This window comes from Canis lupus, chromosome 38, assembly GCF_003254725.2.
Source record: "Canis lupus dingo isolate Sandy chromosome 38, ASM325472v2, whole genome shotgun sequence".
Lineage (NCBI taxonomy): Eukaryota > Metazoa > Chordata > Mammalia > Carnivora > Canidae > Canis > Canis lupus.
This window is the reverse complement of record NC_064280.1, coordinates 2,759,700-2,785,847: the sequence shown is the minus strand read 5'-3', so window position 1 is coordinate 2,785,847 and position 26,148 is coordinate 2,759,700. Positions and strand designations below refer to the sequence as shown.

Sequence of the window (26,148 nt, the reverse complement as noted above, 5' to 3'; positions counted from 1 at the left end):
TGATCCCTAGAAGGTCTGGGACCCAACAGGAGCATTTAAAGTGGAGTCAAAGGCCCCGTTCGAATCCCCATACCACCTCTCTCTAAGACTCAGTTTCCTTATCCACAAAATAAGAGGATTAGACCAGCCCAGTATGTGAGTTCCCTCCTACACAAAACTTCCTGAGTCTAGCTGGCTGCTGGATTCACCTTCTTTTGTGTAGTCCAAGTGCAGGATTGGGAAAGTTCTTAGAGTCTTCTCTCCTTCAACACCCTATTTCTAGAATGAAACGGGCAGGGCATATGGGAATGGATAGATTTTGCATTCCAGGAAAGCAAGGGAGCCTTTTCTCCTCAGTTAGTCTGTGTAAGCAGGAACTTCCCTAGCACCTGGTCCCCATCTGTAGGAAGCCTGCCACCAGGCAGAAAGAGTCCTGAGTCATCCCCCCTCCCAGAAGGATTTCCACCACCACCACCCCCTTGCCTCCCTCCCTTCCCTGGAAGTGACATCCGGGAATAACCAAAGCCACCACTGGTGTGCAGGCTGGAGAGGCCCAAATAAAGGGAGGTCAGAGGAGAAAAAGAGATCCTAGGTCAGGGTGGTCAGGAAAGGCTTCATAGTAGAGGGAGAGGAGGAGGAGGAGGAGGAGGAGGAGGAGGATGGGAAGGAGGAGGAAGAGGGCAAGACAAAGAGGAAGGGAGAGGAGGGAAGGAGGAGGAACTTAAGCCGGTCTTATGGATGGGCAGGTCTAGGAAGGCAGAATGAGTCAGGGCATCGCAGGTAAGGGAGGAAAGTGGAGAGAGCCCAGGGGTAACACTGCGCCCAGCCTGTCTGGCGGTGCTGGATGGTGCCAGGGGCCCCAGCCAATGATTTTCCCAAGTTTACCCAAACAGGGCCCGATGGTGAAAGGACACACATGCCGAAATAAGGGGTTGGGGTTCGATCCTCCTGGAAATGAGGAGGCTGAAGGTTTCTGGTCAGGGGGTGTAGGCTGGAGACAGCATATCAACCAGAAGACTAATGCAATAGTCCAGGTGTGAGATAAGAGCTGAGGGGGTGAGGGACAGGAGGGACACTGGAAAGAAATAGCAATGAGACTTGATGAACAGCTGAAGGTGGAGGCCAGGGTGGGGAGAGAAAGGGCAGGGACAAATGTGGGGGTGGGTGGCCTGGGTGATGGAGAGGAAGATCCCACTGAGGAAATGGGGAGATGAGGGGGAGTCAGGTTAGCAGGCTTCTGTGGAACCAGACATTTACCCCGTCCTCACAGACACACAATTAGAAACTTAGAGTCTTTGAAAGCAGCCTGGGAACAGGATTTCAGGGGCCATCTGCCACCTGCCAGGGCACAGAAGCAAGATTTCCATCGCCCCATCTTCCAAGGGGCTCTTCCAAGGGGCTCCCTTTTCAGGCTCAGCTTCCCTGGAACATCTTGGCTCTTCCTTTGCAGGCATTCTGTTCGGTAGCCAGGGACAGATCCCTTCCTCCAAACCACAAATCTTTCTCTGAAGCTAGGCCAGAGCTCTGGTCCCTCTGGATTGTCATGCTCCCCACTTGTTGCTCCCAAAGGGCCATCCAGGGAAGCCACCTGGAAAGCTAGACCCTTGTAGCCCCTGGAGAGGGTGGGGAGGAGAAGAAAACGCAAGGGCACCCACCTCACAAGAGGATGAAGGGCTACAAGCCTCTGAATAGCCTCTCCTAAGAGGAAGGAAGCACCCACCCATCTTAATAATAGTAATCATCACCGTTACCATTTACTGGGTGCCTGGGGAGCCGAGCCACTTCACACATACACATAGTCTAGTTTCATCCTCATGGCAACCATCCAGGACTGTCACTATCCCCATTCACAGATGAAAAAACTGAAATCTTTTTTTTTTTTTTTAAGATTTTATTCATTTATTCATGGGAGACACACAGAGAGGCAGAGACACAGGCAGAGGGAGAAGCAGGCTCCCTGTGGGGAGCCCGATGCAGGACTCGATCCCAGGATCCCGGGATCACACCCTGAGCCAAAGGCAGATGCTTAACCACTGAGCCACCTCGGCGCCCCCCAAGAAACTGAAATCTTTGAACCCAGGTCACTCTGGGTCTAAAGCGTGTGCTGGTTTTCCTTACGCCGCTCTGTCTCTCACTTCTCCCACTGAAATGGCTCCCATGCCATTGCTCTTACTCACTTCTGCCCGTGTCTTCTCTGAAACACCATTTATCGATTCATTCCGCAAGCGCTTGTTGAGTATGTACTAAGCACCAGGCAAGGGGCTGGGCGCAGGCACTGAGGGCAGGTTCATCCCCCCACTCAGTTGGATATCACACTGGGGGTTAGCTAGGCATCCAGCCGTTGCTTATAGGTTCTTCTTCTTCTTCTTCTTTTTTTTGTAAGATCTTATTTATTCATTTATTTATTTATTTATTTATTTATTTATTTATTTATTTAAGAAAGAGAGAGAGGGTGCGGGCACAAGCAAGGAGGAAGGGCAGAGGGAGAAGGAGAAGCAGGCTCCCCGAGAGCTGGGAGCTCCACATGGGGCTTCATCTCAGGACCCCAGGATCCTGACCTGAGCTGAAGGCAGATGCTTAACCAAGTGAGCCCCCCAGTTGTCCCTGCTTACAGGTTCTGAGGGACCTTGGGTTCCCGCGACCAAATGAATGGAATGCACCAGCCCAACCTTCATCAGCTTGGGTACCATCTTACTGATAATAGCAACTCACACTTGCCTCACTTTTTGTACATTTTCAATGTCCCTTTCTTGCTCATAACTCCTCTGATGCTCACAACAACCCTGTGAGATAGATACGTTATTCCCATTTTACTGACAAGGAATCTGAGACTCAGACAGGTGATGCTGTCGTTCCGTCTCACCAGTCAAGCCAGGACTGGCAGCCAGGCTTCTGGTCCCTTAGTTAATGTACTTTCCATCTCCCTGCCATGTTCTCTTCCACAAAAGGCATCGACCAGCCTGCTTCCCCCTGATCACCCCTAACACCCAAGTTCTCCCACAGGAAGCCAAGGGACATCCCTAGCCCCCTGAGTGGTTTCTCACTTCCTACCCCATCTCAAATCTCTTGCCAGACTGGCCATAGCCGCCCCACACTCCTCATCTGCGTCCTTCAAACTCACTCCACCTCTTCCCTCTCCTAGCGTTCCCCAAGGTCCTCCTTGGGGGTCCTCCCAGCTGCCAGGGGCAGGGGATAGGGGGAGGGGCTGGTAGCTTAGGAGGGAGGGGGAATGGTTCTCCCAGGGAGCTCCTCTGGGCCTCAGGGGACCTGGCGCTCACTCAGCTCTGCCCTGCTCAGCTCCTGGAACATCAGCGAGGTTGCGCAAAGAGCAAGGAGGAGAGAAACGCCAGTACACAAGGGTGGGGGAAAGGTTAGGCACAGGAAGCCGTGGGAGAGCCAGCCGGTGCAGACCATCCTCATTTCCCCAAATGCACCATTATCCCCCTGGGAAAACCTGTTGGTGAAGTCCTAGGTGGCTCTTTCAACAGGGGTCCTCCTGAGGTCACCTCAGCCATCCCCCTGCCTCCGGGCAGACAGTTTTCTCTATTCCTTCCAAGCTGGCTGGCTGAATGGTATGAGCCTTCCTGCCAGGGAAACCGAGGTCTGGGGAGGGCGAGCGGCTTGTGGGGGCAACAGGGGCCAGGGCAGAGGGGCAGGGGACAGAACCAACGTGCTGATCCCCAGCTGTGACTCCAGCCCTTGCACTCCCACCTCCTTTTTGCCTGGTGTTCGGCGGGGGTGACAGTGATGTCACAGGTATGGCGTGTCAGCCACGTGCTGGGCGCCAAGCAAAACAGCCAGGGCAAGTGTGTGCATCATCAGACCCTGGGAAGGAAGGCCACCAGAAGAAGTGAGTCTGGTGGAAAGACCTGCAAGCGGGAAGGGAGGCACCTTGCTGGGTGGGGGCGGGGAAGACCAGAATAAAACCCTGCTGTGGCCAGAGCTAGAGAGAGAAGGCCCGAGCTGGCGCTGGCGAGAGATGCCCCTCATCTTCCCCTCCTCTGCCTCTCCCAAAGCTTGTCAATGCCCCAGACATGAGCCAGCCCAGGCCCCGCTACGTGGTAGACAGAGCTGCATACTCTCTCACCCTCTTTGATGATGAGTTTGAGAAGAAGGAGCGGACGTACCCACTGGGAGAGAAACTTCGCAATGCCTTCAGGTAACATGGCCCAGAGCCCAGACATCTCTTTCCTCTGCTTCCCACCAAAATCCTTTCTGCACCAGGGTATGGTTCCTGTACTAGTACCACTAAGGCAGGGCTGGGGGAAGCCCTGGGGAGGGGAGGCTCAGAACCCCCTGACTTTAAGATCCTACAACCTCTCCTGCACTGACAAGTACCCCATGGAGTGTGGGGAGAGGCAGCAGGGACCAGCCACAGCTTCACAAGAGTTGTAGGGCATCCCCAATCCCCTGCAGGAGGTCTTGCCATAGTCTCGGTCCACTCAAGTCTCTCTTAGGTTCTTAAGCGAACGCTAGATGGGCATGCCACCACATGGGCAGGTGGGAACGTCAGAGCTCCTACTGTAATGCCCTGTTCCCTCTTGATCAAGAAAAATCTGAAGCCACCACCGCTCCATGTACTTTGTCCTCTTTCCCTCCTAGATGTTCCTTTCTTCTCCTGATCCAGAGACTGATCAAAGGCAGCCCCTAAATTCCTGGGCTCTCCTAAAGGGTACCTACCAAGATATGGTCCTGTCAGGCCCCCGGGATCTTTCCACTCTCAGATCTCTGGGACTGTGCTGGTGGCTAGTGAAGCCTCAGCTCCAACGAGGGGGCTTCATGAGGTGATCTGTATCCATACTCCAGAAACCTGAGGCTATGAGCTTCCCCTTGCCCCTTCCTACACTTCTGGCAGACCTTGCTCAGTCCTGGCTGTGGGCTGGCCTGCTCTTCCTCACTCCCCTGGGGAAACAGCTGATTCAGTTACCTGGATTGAGGTCACTGGCAATGGTTGAAGTGGAGCTGCAGGTGGAACTGGTTTAGGCTGGGGGAATCACCCACTTGAGTCTTCACCAAAAGCCCTGGTCCAACCCTACTCCTCCTGGGAGGCTCCATTTCTGCCAGGTTACAGCAAAGCCTTGGGTACTTGGTGTCCAGATGCTGTACCCACAGCTGTGCTCCTTGGACCGTGAGCCCTGCCAGCCTTAGTTTCCAAGCAGTTTAAGTTTGGATTGTTTCTGTACTGGAGGGATGAGGGTATCTGCTATCATCCTAAAAGATTACAGATTAAAACTGTAAAGAGATGGAGGGACCTAACAATTCCCATGAGGCTGGCGTTGAGCCTTAAACGGTGCCTGACACACAGAAGGTGCCTCAATAAATATTTGTTCAACAAATGAATGAATGGCTAGAAAGCTAATCCCTCTGTCCACTTCCCTCTTGGGTTCTGGAGCCTCTGTATAGGTGTTTGGCATCTGTTTCCAGCTCTTCTCTCAGGCTTCAGATTGCCTTGCCCAACACAGGGCAGGCTTGCAGGTAAGGCTGGTATGAGCCCTCGGGAGGATTGTTAGTCTTCCCCTAGTCAGCTCTCTGTTCTCGAGCCCCTGACACAGACAAACCTGAGCAAGTTCCTGCAGGGCTGGCTCTCCCTTAGGACAAAGCTTTTGAGATGCTTTAAGCTTTTTCTCACCAGTCCAATGCCCTGTCCACCATCCCAAGGATGGGAGAGGCACCCCTCCACCCCCAAGAATGGTGATGATAATACCCTTCCCCAGAGTGGTGGTTAGGACAGAAAAATCTGTCCAGGCTCTACAGGGTACAAAGCATTGTCTGTGTTAGTTTTACTCTTGGGTGACATCCAGGGGACCCAGTATCAGGGAAACTATTGTTGAACAACAGCAAAGAGCAGGAATTGGTGCCGGCAAGGAAAGGAGGCCTAATCAGAACAGGCCAGTGAGTCACCAAATGGGCCCCAGAGTATTTGAATTCCCTCAACTGGGAGAAGAAAAGCAAATGCCCCCCACCCCCTCCCAGTCATTAATCCATGAGCTGTCACCCTAGAGTTTGTAGGCCCTTGTTCCTACCACTCCTGAGTTTCTATGAAAAGACCTCCAGGTGTTCAACAATCAGAGAAGGAACCAACTTTCCCCACCCTACATTGACAAACAAACAGCTCCCCCATTCTTTCCATCCTGATGAATTAACAGTAGGAAGAACTCCAGCATTGGAGTCATCACACATGAAGGCCAGTGGGTCATCAGAGGCAGGGACAATCGAGCCTTCTTTGGGGGTAAGTGCTAAGAAAGATGGCAGCAGCCTCTACTCTGACTGGGTTTCAATACCAGCCCACTCTTGCACTCATTCATTCATTCGTTTATTCAGCAAATATTTACTAAGCACCCCAGTGCAATGTACAAGGTATACAAGATGAACAGGAGAGCCAGACTTTTGGCCATGGTGGGGTTTGCTGTGCAGTGAGAGCAATAAAGAGCAACTAATTGCAACCCAGTGTGCACACCAAGCTGCAGGAGCCCAGACCTGGGTTCCCAGGCCTGCTTGCCATCAGACGGGAGGAAGGTCATCTGAGATGGGGGATGGACCTGGCAGCTTGGAAGGCTAAGCCACCACAAAATCCATGCCTTTATGCCAGGTCCTGTGGACATCCCAGATGAGCAACCAACTCCAGAAGACCCCAGTTAAAGCCCAGAGCATGAGGAAGGCTCTCTAAAGAAAGCCCTTGCCTTTTCTTCTGTGTCCCCCACATACTGCACCATGTGGGAGCTCACTGAATTCTGAATGAATGAGTGAGTGAGTGAATGAATAAGTGAATGAATGAATGACCAAGAACAAGATATTATAATTCCTCCCCAACTCGGAGTCTCCAAGTCATGTAGTGCCAGCTGGAAGCCTGTCCTCTTCCCCTCCAGATGTTCTTCAGCCAAGATCAAAGCTGCAGTGTTTGGGCTGCTTCCCGTGCTCTCCTGGCTCCCCAAGTATAAGATCAAAAACTACATTATCCCCGATCTGCTGGGTGGACTCAGTGGTGGATCCATCCAGGTCCCACAAGGTGAGGGGGTCAGTGTCCTCGGTCGGCTTGGCCTTCTGCTCTCCCCCCTTCCTCTCCTGGTCCCCTATGACCTCCGTAACCCAGCCAGGCCCCTGAGCCTACAATCCCTTTGTCATCTGCAGGCATGGCATTTGCTCTGCTGGCCAACCTTCCTGCCGTCAACGGTCTCTACTCCTCTTTCTTCCCCCTCCTCACCTACTTCTTCCTGGGGGGTATCCACCAGATGGTGCCAGGTAAGGCCTCTCCCTTCTCAGCAGGCAAGGTGACCTGCACCACAGGGACAGGTGGTGTGGCAAGAGGGGATTCGGGTGTTTTCCATCTACATTCTCCTGGAGTTGGTGCCAGTTGGTCCCAGAGGGACTGTCACCATGAGTATCTGCCCCAGGTCCTCTGCGGCCTTAGAGAAACCACTTAGCAGCCGTGAGCCAGGTTAGCCTTTCCCGATCTGCCTCCCTCCTTGGAATGTGGGGAGGATCCTGTGGAATGGAATGTGCTATGTGCCAGAAAGTGCTGAACAGATGTGAGGAATTACCGAGTCACTCTCAGGCTGGTCCCTGCAGGGACACTTGGAGCTCTCTGGTGCTAAGTGATGTGGAGAGAAGGGGCCTGGTCACAAGGCCTGTTTCTGGGCCTGGCACTGCTTGCATTTCCAAGCTCATTTCCTGATGCGTCCAATGAAATAATATTAACAGCTGATATGAAAACACCTCGAGAGGCCAGGTCATAGTTACACATGAGTGGTTGTTGTTTTGCAGAAGAAGAACGTTGCGGGTGTGGGGACCCATCCCTCTGGGGGCAGGGAGGCTCTCCTGGGCCCCTCTCTGTTGTCCATAGGTGTGGTCCAAACTTCTGACTCTTGCTGACTGGGTGGGCACCACAGGTACCTTTGCCGTTATCAGCATCCTGGTGGGTAACATCTGTCTGCAGCTGGCCCCAGAGTCCAAATTCTCGATCTTCAACAATGCCACCAACGAGAGCTACGTGGACACAGCGGCCATGGAGGCCGAAAGGCTGCATGTGTCAGCAACACTGGCCTGCCTGACCGCCATCATCCAGGTGAGGGAGAGCTGCGTCCCTGTCAAGGGCCCCGCCTCGGGAGAGCATCTTTCCATCCTGCCCCCACGTCAAAACCCCAGTTCTGACATAAAAGCTGATGGAAACCTCTACCTCCTCCCACTTCCCCACTTTCGGGGCCACAAAAGACCTGATTTTTCAAAATCAGCATCTCTCCTCACCTACTTCCAGCAGGGTCATTAGACCTGGTAAACTGTCCTGAGTTCAAGACTGTCTGGAAGGCTCACGGTGTCTGTCTACCACCCTCTCCAATGCCCATCCCTCTGTCGGCACAGTCCTCCTATTTCTCCAACATCCCTTTTCCCCTCCAGCCTCCTCTGCTCCAAGCCACAGCATTGCATCACTTGCACAAATTGCAAAGGACTCTGCTGGCGTTTTTTTGGGGGGGTTGATTTTTGTTTTAAGATTTTATTTATTTGAGAAAGAGAGAGAGCACGAGCAGAAGGTAGGAGCAGAGGGAGAGGGAAGAGCAGACTCCGCGCTGAGCAGAGACCCTGATGCAGAACTTGATCCCAGGACCCTGGGATCATGACCCGAGCTGAAGGCAGACGCTCAACCATTGAGCCACCCAGGTCCTCCTCCACTAGGTTGATGAAGGAAAACACTGCATAGGGGAACACAAGAGAGGGATTTCTTTTTTTAAGATTTTATTTATTTATTCATGAGAGACATGGGGGGAGCGGGGGGAAGAGATAGAGGCACAGGCAGAGGGAGAGGCAGGCTCCACGCAGGGAGCCCAATGTGGGGGACTCGATCCTGGGACTCCAGGATCTCTCCCCAGGCCGCCTGGGGCGGAAGGCAGGCGCTAAACTGCTGAGCCACCCAGGGATCCCCCAGAGGACACCTTTAATTCGTTCATTCATTCAGTTAATGTTTTTCATTGCTTCACTATGCCAGGAACTGGGGTAGGCCTTAGGGGAAAGATAAGTAGAGAAGAGGCCTAGTTCCCGGGAGCTCCCAGCCCAGCAGAGGAAGTAACCATGTCAACAGATAAACTTGTAGGCTCTGAGATAAGCAGCATAATAGAGCTATGTTCACCTGGCTGTGGGAACACCGGAGAGTCAGGGAAGGCCTCGCCTCACAGAGGAGGTGACATTTGACCTGAGTCTTAAAGGATGAGTAGAGGTTGGCCAGGAACCAAACAAATGAGGCACAGAAGGACAGTCCAGGTGAAGGGGATGAGCCCCCAAAGCACTGAGGCCCAAGAGTGGGACTTCACCAGGGAATGATAAGACAAGAAGTTTGGTGTGGCTGGATAGCAGGAGGCTTTGGGGGGAATGAGCCACAGAAGGGGCTGGAAAGGCAGGCAGAGGCTAGACAATGAAGTCTCAGGTCTGTCCCATATACAGCAGCTTTGGGTGTGATTGGAAGTTTATAAGGACCACTCAGTCCAGAGAGAAGAGAGGTGGGAGGCAGATTGGAATCAAAGCAGGGGGTCTGTCAGGAGACTATGCAGAGGCCCAGGCAAGACTCACGAGGGCCGCCACCAGGGTGGTGCACCGAGATGGGGTAGACTGACGGAACATTGGTCAGGAGCTCAAAGCGTTGGTGGTAGACTGGATGTATGGGTGAGGGAGGGTGACTCCCAAGTTTTTGGTTAGGCAGTTGGGTGGACGGTGGTGTCATCTGCTGAGAGAGGAAAGACTGGGGGAGAGGACCAGGTTTATTTTTCAGATAAGAAAACTGAAGCCAAGAGAGGAAGTGACAAAGAGGCCCATGCCCCAAAGTCAGCCCAGTAGAGGGCCAGACAAGGTCACACAGGGCTCCCCTCCCCAGGGAGCCAAACTGCATGAAGCTCCAGCCCATTGTAGGTCAGGCAGATGGGGAAGCCGCTGACCCTTCTTGGTCCCCCTCCCACCTCTCTCCTTTCAGATGGGCCTGGGCTTCATGCAGTTTGGCTTTGTGGCCATCTACCTCTCGGAGTCCTTCATCCGGGGCTTCATGACAGCAGCCGGCCTGCAGATCCTGATCTCAGTGCTCAAGTACATCTTTGGTCTGACCATCCCTTCCTACGCAGGCCCGGGGTCCATCGTCTTTGTGAGTCTAGGAACACACCCCTGCAAATGGGGAGGGGCTCAGGCAGACAGCCAGTGGGGTTACTGTAGTAAGAAGTCATGAGCTCCTCCTTCCAAGATGCTCATAAACAAGGGCTGCTTGACCTTTTGTTCAGAGAGGATTCCCAGGAGCTCCCCACTCTGGGAGGGAGGGTGAAACACATGGCCCTGAGGCCTCACTGAGGTTCTCTACGCTTAATCCCTGCAGGAAAGGAGATGTACAGTCTCCATCAGTTTCCTGATGTAGCGCCTCAACCCCTCCCTGCCTGGGAAGTCCTTTCTTATGTCCAATCTCCCTCCCTCCTCCTGGAACTTAAATTCTTTCTAGAGCAAGAGAAAGAGAATCAGCATTTCTATCCGGGCACGAGCTCTCAGCATGCCCTTTGGGAGAGGGAGGTGGAAGAAGGGGTGCTGTTCGTGACCAGGGCCTGAATTCTGCTTTGGTGTCCCTCCATTCCCATTGATGACATCCTTCCACTGTGTTAGACAACCAAGGGTGGGGAGAGTATGGGAAGAAGAGGTGGGAGCCACAAGCATGATGCTCTCTCCCCCAGACCTTCATTGACATTTGCAAAAACCTTCCCCAAACCAACATCGCCTCGCTCATCTTTGCCATCATCAGTGGCATCTTACTGGTGCTGGTGAAGGAACTCAACGCTCGCTACATGCACAAGATCCGCTTTCCCATCCCTACAGAGATGATTGTGGTAAGGACCCTGCCCGGGGCTGGGGTGTTGGGGGCCAGGATGGAGAGATCATGAGAAATAGAATTCGGCTCCAGCCAAAGCCAAGGGAACCCCTACCTGCCTTCAACTCCCCCTCCACTGGCAGCCAGTAGAACAAGAAGTTGGTTGAATCCATTCCATCTCCCTGTACATGGCTCCTAGTCTTCTTGCTCCTTGGGTTGCTCCCTTTCAAGGAGGCAGGGGAGTGGGATTTGGGATCCCCAGAGAAAAGGGAGTCTTGGGAGAGACTGCTGCCCTGCTGATCCACATTCTCCATTTGGGGATTTGCAGGTGGTGGTGGCAACAGCTATCTCTGGGGGCTGTAAGATGCCTCAAAAGTATCACATGCAGATCGTGGGAGAGATCCAACATGGGTGAGTCCAGGTGGTCAAGAAACCTGCCGCCCCTACTACCATCCCCCCATGAAGGCCTGGGCTCAGAGACCCAGATAAGCCAACCTCTATGAAAGAGCATTGTAGACTCTGTGACACTGACTGAATGTGAATGATTCCTATTACTCATTATGGAAGAGAGCCATGCAATCAGCCAATGCTAGCTGTGTCAGGAACAGTGAGTCTGAAGTGCCACACGCGCCCCCCAAAGTCTCATTTACTGGATGCTGCTAAAGCAAACCCTCTCTGACCAGCCTCTTTCCAGCTCTTTGCCTTGCTCTGATGTGTTGGCTCTTTTCATCCCTGTGGAAAGGAAGCTATTAGCATCCACAACATGTATGGAGCATCCACTCTGTACCAGGCACCACACTGGGCCCTGGGAGGGGTTGGGCGGTGCAGGGTTGGAGTGGAGTGGCGGGGGGGAGGTCAGGGAGCGGTGGTGGCTGTGGATCTGTAGTGACCACAGAGTCCAGAACCTGAACCTGAACAAACGAGGCCCTACCACTTACCCTGTGACCCCGGACAGTGAGATTCTATATCTTGGCTTCTGCTTTGTCAATGGGAGTGACAGCAGCTGCCCCACAGTGCTGTACCAAGGGCTCAGATGATGAGGGGTAGTTCCTGTAGACCCTGGCACACAGTGGGGCCTTGTTGGTCCCTGCGCATTGAGGAAGGACTTGCCCTGCCTCTTCTCACACTTTTGGGCCCTGCCTCCTCCCTGGCTCTCTGGCAGGTTCCCCACTCCGGTGTCGCCTGTGGTTTCACAGTGGAAGGACATGATAGGCACTGCCTTCTCACTGGCCATCGTGGGCTATGTCATCAACCTGGCTGTAGGCCGGACCCTGGCCAGCAAGCACGGCTATGATGTGGATTCTAACCAGGTAGGTCCAGCCACGGCTGGTAGGGCCAAGCAGAATGGGCCAGGTCCCACAGAAGCCTGGCAAGAACTATCGTGGGGCACTTCAGGCTGTGGTGAGGAAGGTGCCTGCCAGTGAAGAGGAGGGGCTCTGACCACAGAAGGGTGAATTCTGCTGGGTTGGGAGTGTTTGGCTTGCTAGCAAACACTAGGGTCATTCTCAAGTCCTAGGCCCAATCAAGATCCAGTTTGCATGGAGGACGAGGTTTGATCTATACCTGCTGCCCTTCCCCCAGTGCTCCAGCCTCCCATCCCACCCCTGTCCCCACAGGAGATGATTGCCCTGGGCTGCAGCAACTTCTTTGGCTCCTTCTTTAAAATCCACGTCATTTGCTGTGCTCTCTCTGTCACTCTGGCTGTAGATGGAGCTGGAGGCAAGTCCCAGGTAAGTGCTATACCAGGGGGATGGGGGAGGAGGGCAGAGGGTGCCCAGCGAAGCCCGGGCACCTGCAAGCCAGGCCAGCTGCTTCTCCAACCTTCCTCTCCCCTCATCAGTCTCCATTCCACCAAAGGCATCTATTGGAAACCAATCAAGAGCGAGAATTTCTTACCTGTGCCCTGTTCCCAATTCTTTCTCTGAATAGGTGGCAAGCCTGTGTGTGTCGCTGGTAGTGATGATCACCATGCTGGTCCTGGGGTCCTATCTGTACCCTCTCCCCAAGGTAAGATTGCAGTGGCAGACTCCAGTAAGAAAAGTCCCTAAGGGATGCCTGGTAGCTCAGTGGTCCAGCATCTGCCTTTGGCTCCGGTTGTGATCCTGGGGTCCTGCAGGGAACCTGCTTCTTGAGTCCTGCGGGGAACCTGCTTCTCCCTCTACCTATGTCTGTGCCTCTCTCTGTGTGTCTCATGAATAAATGATTGAAATCATAAAAAAAAAAAAGACAAGAAAATCCCTCACTGCTGTGTAACCCTCTACAGATAACAAAGCACTGACATTGTTGCACTTTGTCCTAATCACAACCTGTGAAGTAGACAACACAGGTTTTACTTTCCTCAGTTTACAGGTGAGGGAAACTGAGGCTGAGAACGTCTGAGTGATCTGTGGCAATACAGCTCATCAGTGCAGGGCTGGTCACAGACTCCAGCCTTCTGACCTCAGGGTCAATCCCCCCATCATCAGCATTGACAAGTGCCTGTGAGGGCCTGACTTGGAAGGCTCTGGGCACCGTGGTTTGAGGGAAGAGGGGAGGGCCAGAGAAGGGCCAGGAGGGGCATCATGGCCTCGTGCCTGCACTCTCCAGCCCTAAGATGGAGTGCTGAGATCTGGGGACTCTGCCAGCAGAGATGTTCTGGAACTGCAGCTCTGTCCTGCTGGACACCAGGGTCAGGGGTGTGTAGGAAGGGGAGGGAGAAAGAGACACTGCAGGTGAGAAAGAACAATGTTCTGCTTCCCCAGTCTGTGCTAGGAGCCCTGATAGCCGTCAACCTCAAGAACTCTCTCAAGCAACTCGCTGACCCCTACTACCTGTGGAAGAAGAGCAAGCTGGACTGTGTAGGTATTGAGTGGCCTCTGGGGACCCCTTCCTGCCCCTGCCCTGTCCTCCAACCCCACAGCCCTGTCAGTTCTTCTGTTGGTGATGCCTCTGCTCTGCGGCTCCCCAATTAGCACAAGCAGCTGTTAAGAGCCCAGGTTTTAGAGAGAGACATCCTATGTTCACATCCTAAGCCAACTGCTCACTGGCTGTGTGGCTTGGCCCCCAACTAGCAAGTCCCTTAACTTCTCTGGGTCTCGGCTTTCTCTGCTGAGAGCTAGGTCTCTTATACTCCTTACCCCCCTAGGGTTGTTTATGAGGAAGACATGGGATAGATAATACAAGGAAGGAGCGTGTTGTCTGAATTGTATCCTAGGTTCAGTAAAACTTAGTGATGATTGTTTTCATGATTTATAGTTCCAAAAAAAAAGCAAAAAGAAATCACTTTAAAAACAACAACAACAAACCCTTAACACATAAAGCCAGCGTACCAGGATTTTGAGTAAGTTACCAGATTTCTCTGGAGTTCTATTTCCTCCTCTGTAATGGGGATGACAGTCATGGCTTCATCACACACTGGTTCTGAGGATTAAATGAGATCATTTGGGAAAGCACCGTGCAACCATACAACACTCAGCAACATGACTGATTGTTATGATTAGTCACAGTCCCAACACATCTTGCATCGGACAATAGTATTAAGGCTACCAGGCACTGATGACTCTGACAACAATGCCCATTTAAGCTCCACCGTGACCTATGAGAGAGGATTTACTGATCTTCTTTCAAGGTGTTGAAACCAAGGAGCTCTGGGCTTGGGAAGAGCAAGCAACTCTTGATCTCTGGGTCGTGAGTTCAAGCCGCACGTTGGGTATAGAGATGACTTGGATAAATAAAACTTAAAAAAAAAAAAAGATAATGAAATCAGGGATCAGAGAGGTTAAGTAACTTGTCAAAGGCCACAAAGGTAGCAAGTGATTAGAGCCGGGATTAGAACCCAAACCCTAGACTGCAAACCTCTGGGTGGTACTGTCTCCTGGGGCTGCCTGCATGGTACACGAGTGAAATCCTTAGAGCCAGAGATCTGGGGTCCCCCCAGTGAGTGATGAGGATAGGGAAAAATAACAATGTTCCAATTCCCACCCCAATGATCTGCTTTTACCACATCCCAATAATCCCCCCACCATGACAATAGTTCCTGATATTTACATCGTGCTTTGGGCTCCCCTCTGATCTTCACAGTTCTCTACGGGAACGTGGGCAGATTTGTTTCCTTTAGAGGAACTGGGGGGGACTGTAAAGGACAATCAAGGGGGAAACTATGAAAACTGCATCCAGTCCTGCCTCGACCCACACAACCAGACCCTAGGCTGTCAGGCTGGGAAGACCACTGAGCATGCATCTGGAACACACAGCCTCCCATTAGGTGGAGAAGGGAGCTCATGTTTGTTGAGTGACCACTGGATGCCCATCAGTAGGCTAAGTAGGACCTTTAGGTGCCTTAGCTCTTTAATCCTTTCATGAAACAGGTGTCATTCCTCCCCTTTTATGGATCAGGCAACCTGGCTCACTTAACTAGTAAGTGGAAGAATGAAAGTCTGAACCTGGGCATATCTGACCCCTCATGCTCTCAGCGTGCGCCATGCTGTCTCCCTGTGTGGGTTGGGTTGCCTACTAAAAACCAAGCACGATCACTACCCACACTCAATCTAAGGGAAATATGCAAGCATAACCAGAGCATCAATATGTAAGACAGTGCAAAAATGCCACGGAAAGGGGGAGGGGGAGTCTGAGGTTGTGGAAACAGAGAATGGCCTTGGCTATTCCAGGAAGTCCTCCCCAAAGAGGCAGCCTTCTCCCCAGGCCTGCCCTGACATCTCTTTCTCCTCACAGTGTGTCTGGGTGGTGAGCTTCCTCTCCTCGTTCTTCCTGAGCCTGCCATATGGGGTGGCCGTGGGCGTTGCCTTCTCCGCCTTGGTTGTGGTCTTCCAGACTCAGTTGTAAGTAGCAGTCTCCCACAAGGCACAGCAGTGGGGCCCCTCACCCAGGCTGGGCCGACAGACCGCCATATCCTGAAGTCCCCAGAAGAAGCCCTCATGGGCTCAGAGGGCTGGGGGCCAAAGTAGGAGGAAAAGAGGAGGGTAAGACCCCGAGTCTGTCCAAAGGCATTGCCAGTCCCCAGACCAAGGGGGACCCTCCCAGGGGAATACCAAACCAGAGACAGATGCCACGTCCTTCCTATAAGGTTAAGGAATACAGGCCAGGGGCACCAGAGGAAGAGGGTTCAGCCCAGGGCAGGGAGGATGATCTATGTTAGGGAAGCCCTGTCTTCTCTTCTTGAGAATTCATAACCAGGAAGTGGTGACTTCAGGGCTACCTAAGCTTGCTGCCTTGTGTATCGCACCTCTTCTCTGTGCTGAGGCCCAGGCTGGGAGCTATGTCAAGGGCCTGCCTGTCATCCTTCTAGTTCGAGCCCAGCCACAGGCCACCAGACATGTGTGTCCAGTGCAGAACGACCAACACAACATGAAGAGACCCCATTCCACTCTGCTTCTGCCCCAGCTCCCACCCTGTCATCCTCCTAGGCCCATTTGCTATTAGCATGCTCTTATTTTTTTTCTTTTCTTTTTTCATCCAGTCGAAATGGCTATGCTTTGGCCCAGGTCATGGACACTGACATTTATGTTAACCCCAAGACCTATAATATGGTAAGTAATCCAAACTTACAATCACTCTCTTTTGCCCTGTTCCCACCCCCAAATAAAAGAAGGTTGAAAAAGGACAAGGCCATTGGGGCACCTGGGTGGCTCAGCGGTTGAGCATCTGCCTTTGGCTCAGGGCATGATCCTGGGGTCCCAGGATCGAGTCCCGCATCAGGTTCCCCGTAGGGAGCCTGCTTCTCCCTCTGCCTGTGTCTCTGTCTCTCTCTGTGTCTCTCATGAATAAATAAATAAATAAATAAGATCTTTTTTAAAAATAAAGACATTGCTGCCACCTGAGTTCTGTCTCCCTGCCACAGGTCCGGGAAATCGAGGGGGTTAAGATTGTCACTTACTGCTCCCCTCTCTACTTTGCCAACTCAGAGATCTTCAGGCAAAAGATCATTGCCAAGGTAGGGTTCAGATCTTTGGTGACCAGAGGGGCTGAGCAGAGAGTCACCAGAAGATGGGAGAAAGGGGGCTGGGAGGCAGGCCACCTCCAAAGAGTATGGAGGTCCGAACTGCTATTGGTTCTCTCCCTACAGACAGGCGTAGACCCTCAGAAAGTACTGCTGGCCAAGCAAAAATACCTCAGGAAGCAGGAGAAGGGGAAGCTGCCCACACAACAGAGGAAGTCTCTGTTTATGAAAACCAAGGTGAAGTGATGCTAGGAACAGCCTACCCTCTCGGTTCCTGCCCCCTGGTGCCCCACTTTCCAGCACCCTTTGAGGCAAAGACATAAAGTCTCTGCAGCCCTTGCCTGGTGGCCACTGGGCGTTCTTCTCCTTGGGTGAGGGGATGCCAGCTGCTGCGGGTAACCAATGAGCCCCCATGGCCCCCTCTCATTTTCTGGCTAATATAGGTTATGGCCCATTTCCACCTGCACATTCCCTGCACCTGCCTCAACTATAGCAAAGTTTGATTCAGCCTGACAATTCCCTGCCACCCCCCTCCAGACTGTCTCCCTCCAGGAGCTCCAGCAGGACTTTGAGAACGCCTCCCCGACTGACCCCAACAACAACCAGACTCCTGCTAATGGCGCCAGCGTGTCCTACATCACCTTCAGCCCTGACAGCTCCCCAGCTGCGCATTGTGAGGCACCAGCCTCTGCGGAGACCCCCAATGAGCCCAGTGAGATGCTGGCCAGCGTCCCACCCTTTGTCACCTTCCACACCATCATCCTTGATATGAGTGGGGTCAGTTTTGTGGACTTGATGGGCATCAAAGCCCTAGGCAAGGTGAGGCCCCAGGCAGAGGGAGTGGTGGCCCGCCCTCCACCCCAACACCCTCACCCCTGCTCTCCCACACTCCCTTTCCTTGGAGCCCTCGTTTTGACAAGATGAGGGAGAAAGCTCACCAAGGAGCATTCCCCAAGATGTGACCAGGATAGGCTACTCTCTGCAAAGCAGGCCCAGACAGCCCAAGATGATGGGTGGCCAGACAGGGATACCAGAGGGATAGTCGCTGTCCCACCCTCCCTTAGTACCCCTCTCTGGCGGAGGCCATCCCAAGTTCCCTCTCAGGCCACCAGGAACCCATCCAGGGTCCTCTGAGTAGAGTCCAGCTTGGCCCTGGTTCGTGCTCCTTCCCACACTCACCCAGACACTCCACCATCAGCCAATACCAGCCAAGTGAGAAGAGAAGAAGAAATAATATCAAGGCCGTCCACTTATACCTTGAATAAAGGTATCCGCCCATCTGAGAACTTTTCAGCACCGCCTCCACTGGTAGGGAGTCAGCAAACTTCAGAGCTGGCTCAGATAGAGGCAGTCCAGGAAAACCGAGAGGTACAGAGAGCATATAGGCTGGGTATCATCCAGGGAGCATCAGCCAGGTACCCGGAGGCCGCATCCCCAGCCCCGGGCTCAGCCTGCTTCCCTGGCCTCGACCCCGAGTCCATGTGGGCCTCTATCCCCCCCTACTGCTTCGGCCTGACGCCACAAAGTCAGGAAGGAGGTGGAATCTGGGAATCTAAGCTACTGAGAGGAAAGATCTGACCCGATAAGAAGGGGCCACAGTGTCTTTAAGTGCCCGTCTCACTGGCATAGCCCCATTTCTGTCCCGCTTTCCAGAAAAGCCGACAGCCAACACTCCAGGGAGAAGTGGTGTGCTTTGCTGCTATTTTTATCTTTGGCTGCCAGGGCTCTTGGGGTTGCTTATTTGTTTGGCTTCCCCTCTGAAGTGCGTTTTGTGAATCACTTTTGAGACCCAGTCAGAACATTCCTTTCCTTTTGTCTCCCTGTCCCAATACCCTTCCCTCCACACTTCCAGCTGAGCTCCACCTACGGGAAGATCGGTGTGAACGTCTTCTTGGTGAACATCCACGGTGAGAGGAGGACCTGTAGGGGACCATAAGACTGGGGCGGGGGAGGGGAGGAACAGGTTGGCAGAATGGGAAGGTGGAAACGAGGGCACCCATAACTGCCCCTGCCGCTGCCTGCTCATAAGTGCTTCAAGCACAAGTCAGAGGAGACCATGGCCAGATTGTGTAACCGCCCTAGCGGCCTCGGTTACAGGGTGGGGTGAGGGGCTGGCATCTAAAAAGGCCAGTGGGATTCCACTTGCCCCACTACTGATTTGCCTGTATCCTTGGCCAAGTCACTTCATGTATAGGGGTCAAGTTGCACTTCTGTCAAATTAGGAGGTTGACTAGGTGAATCTGGGGATTTCCTCCAAATCCGCAAGCCCCCAAACGAGCATAAAGCACACACGCACTATAACCGTCTGGGGAACACACAGGCACCCAGTTTCATGTACACATGACCCCCACGGGGTGCACATACCCACCGTGCAGGCATGTCCACAGGGCACATCATGGACACATATGCAGAGTCCGGGGACACGGACACACAGACATATGACAGAATGTGAAGGCGTCCATATACCCCACTTCCCGCAGAAAGACAGGGCCCTCCCAGGGGCCTGCCCAGCTTCAGCGTGAGCCTGAACAGGCCCCGAGCTCTGTAGAATCTGCGGGCAGAGGCGGTGGGCTCCTCCCGCTCCCGGACAGTCCTCAGGAAGTCACCTCTAGCATTTGGTAAAAGTAAGGCTGGAGGCTGAGGGAAAGGTCTAGAGAAACAAGAGGAAGAATGAACCATCGGGGATAGAACTGACAGCAGCCTCCTCGCGGATGGTTTAGCTTCACCCTCTCAATCCCCACAAGCTACCGCCCCGGAGTCGCGCTGCTTCCTTCTGCCCTGGGCTGGGGGTTTAGCATCCTCGAGCTCACGTCGCCCTCTGCTGCCCAGAATGGATATTGCAGGGCCCAAGGCTGGGTCTGCCCTGTGGATGCCCCAAGGGCCCACCCCTCAGGCTCTCCCTCCTTCCCTCCCTTCCCTCTCACCATCCCCTCTCCCCCAGCTCCAGGCCTCAGGGCTGTTGGCTTTCTGAAAGGCTTTTCTCCCTCCAGCCCAGGTGTACAACGACATCAGCCACGGTGGTGTCTTTGAAGAAGGGTGTCTAGAGCGCAATCACGTCTTTCCCAGCATACACGATGCTGTCCTCTTTGCCCAGGCAAATGCCAGAGAAGTGGCCCCAGGACGTGACTTCCAAGGGGTAAGTAAGGTCCCTGCACCTTAGGAATCCTAGGTCCCCGGGGCACTGAAATAGCAGGACCAGAGGCATTAGAAAGAACACTGGGGAAGGTGTAGGTTCTAAGACCAATTCTGTCACTTAATTTTTCTGAAACTGTCATTACAGAGTCCGTCGTCTGTAGAACGAGCACCCTAAGTTAACATCTCCTACTTCACGGCATTTTTCTTTTACTTCTGTTTTCAGAGTGACTGATAATTATGCCTTTTATGTCACTTGAAAGCTCTTTGCATACTGTAAAATCTTTAATCTTAATTTCCAAGTCATACCAGCCCTCAAAGCGTATTAGAGAATGCCCTGTACTCTGGCATGGTTTACCTGCCCTCCTCCTTCACACTTTCTACAAGAGGCTTGGAGCAAGGGAGAGGAGTAGGCCTGCCTGTTTTAATTTAGCAGATCTCAGAGATTTCAGACTGGTGATGGATGAAGAGGGCTGGATCCAAGTTTTGTCTCAGTTTCTTGACATTTAATTTGCTAGCGTTAAGTGTATGCAAATGAGCTACAAATAGAGAAAGCTGGAGAGGCAGAAAATCTACCCCCCACCAGGGTCCCCGCCTAGGCCTCTCCTGATGCCCCCCCTCCACTCCCAGGGCCCCTCTTAGCTCAGCCCCTGCCTTTGGCCTCCCAAGACTTTGTGCCCCAGCCCTCCTCATATATAAAACCTCCCCTGCCCTGGGTCATGAGAGAGGCTTCTCTGGCCCTGGAGCAACCATTTGCTCTTTGCTATAAGAGGCTGATGAAGGTGAAGCCATCTGTTCTAAGTGCTGAAAGACTGCCCAGGAAAACACAGGGCCCTGGCGCCTGCCCTTCACACTTAGAGAGAACAACTGTGCAGAAGCAACAGGCATTCTGGCTTTACAAGCCTTGTCCACAGAGCAAAAAGAAGGAGGTTCTGGAAGAATCCTTGCTATTTGTTATTGCACAAATAATGCCTAGGTATTATGGTTACATATTTAAAGTAATTTGTATACATAGAATATATTTATATTTACATATTACAAAATACATTCCTATATATAAAAGTACACACACACACACACACACACCCCTTTTCAACAGCATGGTGAGTTAGAAAACCTGCAAAGTGAGTTTGATTATCCTACTTTTACAGATGAGGACACAGATTCCCAGAGAAGGGAAGTGGATTCCCCAAGGTCAGGCAGCCAGTCAATCATCCTTGTTGGCTAGGCCGACCTCCCCTGCCTCTAAGATGCCCGCAAAGGAGGGCAGACCCTAAGGCACCCCTCTGCTGTAAGGGGCAGGCCACCCCATGCTACATTTTGTGAGGTAGACGAGGGAGGGGAGGGAAGAAGCAAGATGGTGAGTCACGCAGCAGAAAACACAGTGCCCACCCAGAGCTGCCAATAGCACCAGACTGAGTCACTCAGTTATGGAGCTCCTTCTGCACCCTTTCCAGGCTCCATCGGACCCCGAGCTGTCCTTATACGATTTGGAGGAGGACAGCCCCAGCTACTGGGACTTAGAGCAGGTGAGTTGAAGGGTGGGGGTACAGGTGGGGGGCCAGGAGCGGGAAGAGACCCTCCCAAACCCAAGGTGCTCCCTGGGCTCTCTCCCCACCAAGCCAGAGTCCTCACCTTGAAGGCAACAACGTTTCTCTCTCATCCCCTTATAATAGCAGATCCTAATTCTTCTCACTCTCTGAAAGGCATCATGGGGGGACGACACTGGACGAGGTTCTTGAGAACTAACATTTATTCTTAACTCCGAGCCACATCCACACATGGTCTAGAACAGACACAGAACAGAACACATAGGGCCCCAGTCTCTCTCATTGTAAAATAGGGGACGTCTGGGTGATACCTGCCCCATCTACCTCGCAGGAGAGGTGAGGGATTCATTTGTTCCTTCATCAATTCAACAGATAGGTAATGATGGCTTACCTGGCACGGTTCCAGGTTGGGCATACAACATATTCCAGTACTACATATACTGCATATGAATACTACATATGAACACTACATATTCAGGCAGGGTCGGATGAATTCCAAGGGTACAAATATTATCGCACCGAGACAGCTCTTAAGCACTAATGGATGTGCTACTAACCCCATAGGGCCCTGTCGTCCTGAAAGGAAAACTCACACTACCCCAATGCCCTGAATTACAAGAAACCCAGATGACTAAGTGGAGGGGAGTCTGGCTTCGGGCCTAGAAATCACATCTCACTTTGTACCTCGTCTCATTCCTTCTGGGCTTGAGTTCCATGTCCTCTGAGCATGTCTCTGGGAGTGCTGATGGTGTGTGGGAGACATTAGGAAAGAGAGCTGGAGCTACGAAGATTTGGCAGATGGGTTTCTGTGCTCCTGTGGCATCTCCAGCACACTCCAAAAAACTGGGGTAGGCTCAGAATAGCTTATCAGAGCAAGCAAGGCCTTGTCCGATCTCTACCTTCATTTCACCTAACAAAGAGAATGAAGCCAAAAAGGAGGACGGACATGTGCTCACGTGCCTAGCAGAGGTGATTTGGAGTAGATTCCAAGCAACTTCTCTTGTCACCTCGGTACCAGTTCACCTCTTAGGCCGACCCCACCTCTCCCCTGTTCGTGCACACACTCCACTCACACACACTCTTAAAACTCCCTCTGGCCAGGGGCTCACAGGGTCACCTCATGGATACAGCCACCAGCAACTCGACAAGTCTAACTCTCTCCCTTAACCTCCCCTGTCCTCCCATGGCCCTGCAGGAGATGTTCGGGAGTATGTTTCACGCAGAGACCCTGACTGCCCTGTGAGGGCCCAGCCAGGCCCCACGCTGCCTTCAGAGTACATGGCCTCTGGGACTCCCAAGAAGAATGAGCCTGGGGTCATGAGGAGTGGCACGTAGAGGAGACCACATGTCCACCAAGACCTCAGCTCCTCCTTCCCCTCCCTTCCCTACCCTCCTCTCCTTCCTCTGCCTCCCTCCTGGCATCTCTAGAGCCAGCCAATCTCAGCAGCAAGGAAAGCCACCTCTTCACCCTCCTGCTGACCCTCAGGGCCCTGGCCAGAACGAGAAAGCCTACTGCTCACCCCACTGCTCCCACCCAGGCCCTGCCCAAGGCAGCTGATGGGACCCCACAGCCCCGACCACTGACTTGAAGAGCGAGCCAAGAACAGAAGGGAAAAGTATGCCCCTGCTGACCTAGCATGCCTAGGCCCTTGGGCCTGCACAGCTTGGTGTCAGATGGTGTCAAGCCATCACAGGACACAGGGATGAACTTGCTTAGGACTCTGTGGCTTGCCCCCTCCAGCTGTCCCAACTCTGTCCCTGGCAGCTGTGCACTCCTTGGACCATGTGCTCCTGACAACCCAGGAGTCTCGGTCTTGATGACTGTGACTCCTTCCTCCTCATCTCAAGGCTGCTGGGACCTCCACTGCTATTCGGCACTTGAGACTCTAGCCTAGGGGTGGCCAAGGCCCTCAAGGCCACCAGAGCTACCTCTCAGGGGCAGCCCACCAACGCAGCTGCCCCAGCCTCTGAAACATGATCTCTCCCCCTGCTTCAGGAGCTGCTCCCTCCTACTTGAGACCTGATAGGAATCCAAAAAGGACAGGGTGGGTAGGTACCAGAATCCTCTGGCAACCAAGTAACAGATGCCAGTTATTCTGCATAAAAGCTTTTGGGAATCCTTCCTTGTACTAGAGACTTGGAAGGGGAGGGGGTGCTAGTGCCAACCAAGGGCCAACAGGGGGGATCTGAGCCCTGCCGATCCCCTGACTTCAGAAATGCCTCCCCCACTTAGGAAGACTGCCTTGTGCTTTTTCACTTGGTAAAGAGCCAATGATTTTAACTCTCCCTCATCAGCTTGGGGCCTGAATCCCTCAGCCAGGCAGGGGAAGAAGCCCCCCGAGGGCCAGCCACATCTCCTGACTGGTTGCAGAACGTGGCAGAGGGCTGATTCAGACTGGGGCTTCCTCCATGAGCTTCCTTAACAACCTCAGGACCTGAAGTCATCTTCTCCTAGGACAGATGAGATGAGGGGTATATTCTTCATGTACATGAGGGGGTAATAGAGGAACTCTACTGTTGACTTGAAAATAAATAGGTTGTATGTGCAAGCATTTGGGGAAATTTCCATGGAAGTACACAGAAAACCTTTTGGTCTTCCCCCACTGCTCCTCCCAAGCTCCTTCAATTCAATGACCCTGCCCAACAGGTTGGGCTGGCCCAGCCTGAAGAAAAACCATTCCAAATCCTAACTTCAGCCTGACCTGTGTTGTGTGTCTGTGTGTTGAGTGAGCCCATCAGCTAGCAAGTCTTCTTAGAGTTAAAGGAGAGAGTGCTGGCAAAGAGCCAACAGATTCTTGGCCTACAAGCATTGCTTCTCTGTGATTTCATTATGCCATCTGGCTGCCAATGGAACTCAAAACTTGGAAGGCAGAAGACAATGTTATCTGGGATTCACTGTGCCCAGCACTCAAAGTGCCAAATTCCAGGAGGACAAGAACTTTAGCCAATGACAACTCATCCTCTCCTACTCCACCTCCTCCAAAGTCCAACTCAGGCCCAGGAGGTAGGGCAAGGTCACGGAGCCTCAGACATCCCAAGCAGAAGTGTCCTTTGAACCAAGTGTCCAGACAGTGGAGGTAAAATTGGAAACACACGGGGTAGAGGGAGACATTGAAGAAAACCTCGCTGTTGGAATATGTTGAAAAGAACACAAGCAAATTTAAACAGACCACTCTCTGGACATGACTGAGGCAGGAAAGGAAGGCAAGGTAGTGAAATAATCCAGAATTTCAATGCTTTTGAATGTTCTTAGTGATACTGACCTGTGACGATGGGATCCCCGGGGAAGCCCGGGACTTGAGATATTTGTGTAATTTATTTAATTTAAACAGCATTCTCCTTTTGTTCATTTTGGTAATAAAGTGATTTTGAAATGTGAACAAATGCATGTGTTTGGGTGGGTTTTTTTTTTTTTTTTAAGATTTCATTTATTTATTCATGAGAGACACAGAGAGAGAGAGGCAGAGACACAGGCAGAGGGAGAAGCAGGCTCCGTGCAGGGAGCCCGACATGGGACTTGATCCAGGCATTCCAGGATCATGCACTGAGCTGAAGGCAGTTGCCCAACCACTGAGCCACCCAGGCATCCCGTGTTTGGGTGGTTTTACAGCAAGGCAAAGCAAGTCACCTCCAGAGTAAGCTGGCCTTGCTATGCACTGTCCTAGAAGGAAACAACAGGCAGCTAAGACCAATTCACCGACACGGTGGAAGATTTCAGGACACTTCTCTCATGGTGGATAAATCATATGGATTAAAAAAAAATAGTATGGTATGAAAGAGTTAAATAACACAGCAAACAATCCTGATCTGGCAGACGTGTTAAACTGTGCACATGCCATTAAAATTTATATTTCTTGAGTACACATGAAATGTTTACAGAAGTTGATCACCTTATAGGCTCTAAATCATTTACCTCTCAACAAATTTCGGAGAATAGGTATCCTTCCACAGTCTCTGGCCACAATGCATTGAAGCTACAAGTCAATAACAAAAAGATAACTTGCACAAAAAATAATGCCTTTAGAATTTTTTATTTTTTTTTAATTTTTATTTATTTATGATAGTCACACACAGAGAGGCAGAGACATAGGCACACACAGAGAGGCAGAGACATAGGCAGAGGGAGAGGGAGAAGCAGGCTCCATGCACCGGGAGCCCGACGTGGGATTCGATCCCAGGTCTCCAGGATCATGCCCTGGGTCAAAGGCAGGCGATAAACCACTGCGCCACCCAGGGTTCCCGCCTTTAGAATTTTTTAAAAGATATTTCTAAATAACTCAGAGTCAAAAAAGAGATCATATGGAAAATTGAAAACAGACTGAAACAAGAATGAAAATGCTGTGTATTAAAACTGTGCAGGGAGAGGTACCTGGCTGGCTCAGACAGTAGAGCATGCAACTCTTGATCCGCCCCCCCCCCCAATTGGGTGCAGAAATTACTTAAAATATTCAAAAAAAAGAAAAGAAAACAGTTGAAAATTAATAAACCAGATGTTCAATCATGTAGTTAGGAAAAGAAAACAAATAAACTCAAAAAAAGAAAAGGAAAAAAGATAGTAATGATAGTATAGCTATCAATGTTTATTGAATGGTTACTATAAGCTATGCACTCTTCTAAGTGTTTTATGTGTCTTAGCTCTATTAATCTTCCCAACAACGCCAAGAGGTACGTACTATTATTATCCCCATTTTATGGATGGGAAACTGAGACTCAGAAAAGTTTTAATTAAG

At 52.1% G+C, this 26,148-nt stretch overlaps 1 protein-coding gene across 1 annotated transcript in view; it reads left to right on the top strand.

Moving 5' to 3' along the window:
* Positions 1-24,802, top strand: part of SLC26A9 (solute carrier family 26 member 9) — a 28,765-nt gene extending 3,963 nt beyond the window's left edge. The window contains exons 2-21 of the mRNA XM_035711062.2: positions 3,996-4,138; positions 6,846-6,985; positions 7,108-7,218; positions 7,866-8,041; positions 9,932-10,096; positions 10,668-10,820; positions 11,130-11,212; positions 11,964-12,111; positions 12,418-12,531; positions 12,731-12,808; positions 13,543-13,638; positions 15,512-15,618; positions 16,257-16,326; positions 16,638-16,730; positions 16,863-16,973; positions 17,274-17,555; positions 18,589-18,643; positions 19,727-19,872; positions 21,326-21,397; positions 22,614-24,802. Coding sequence (XP_035566955.2) covers positions 4,014-4,138; positions 6,846-6,985; positions 7,108-7,218; positions 7,866-8,041; positions 9,932-10,096; positions 10,668-10,820; positions 11,130-11,212; positions 11,964-12,111; positions 12,418-12,531; positions 12,731-12,808; positions 13,543-13,638; positions 15,512-15,618; positions 16,257-16,326; positions 16,638-16,730; positions 16,863-16,973; positions 17,274-17,555; positions 18,589-18,643; positions 19,727-19,872; positions 21,326-21,397; positions 22,614-22,661 — 2,373 coding nt within the window. The 5' untranslated portion in view covers positions 3,996-4,013 and the 3' untranslated portion in view covers positions 22,662-24,802. The remainder of the gene's footprint in view (positions 1-3,995; positions 4,139-6,845; positions 6,986-7,107; positions 7,219-7,865; positions 8,042-9,931; positions 10,097-10,667; positions 10,821-11,129; positions 11,213-11,963; positions 12,112-12,417; positions 12,532-12,730; positions 12,809-13,542; positions 13,639-15,511; positions 15,619-16,256; positions 16,327-16,637; positions 16,731-16,862; positions 16,974-17,273; positions 17,556-18,588; positions 18,644-19,726; positions 19,873-21,325; positions 21,398-22,613) is intronic.
* The last annotated feature ends 1,346 nt before the right edge of the window (positions 24,803-26,148 follow it).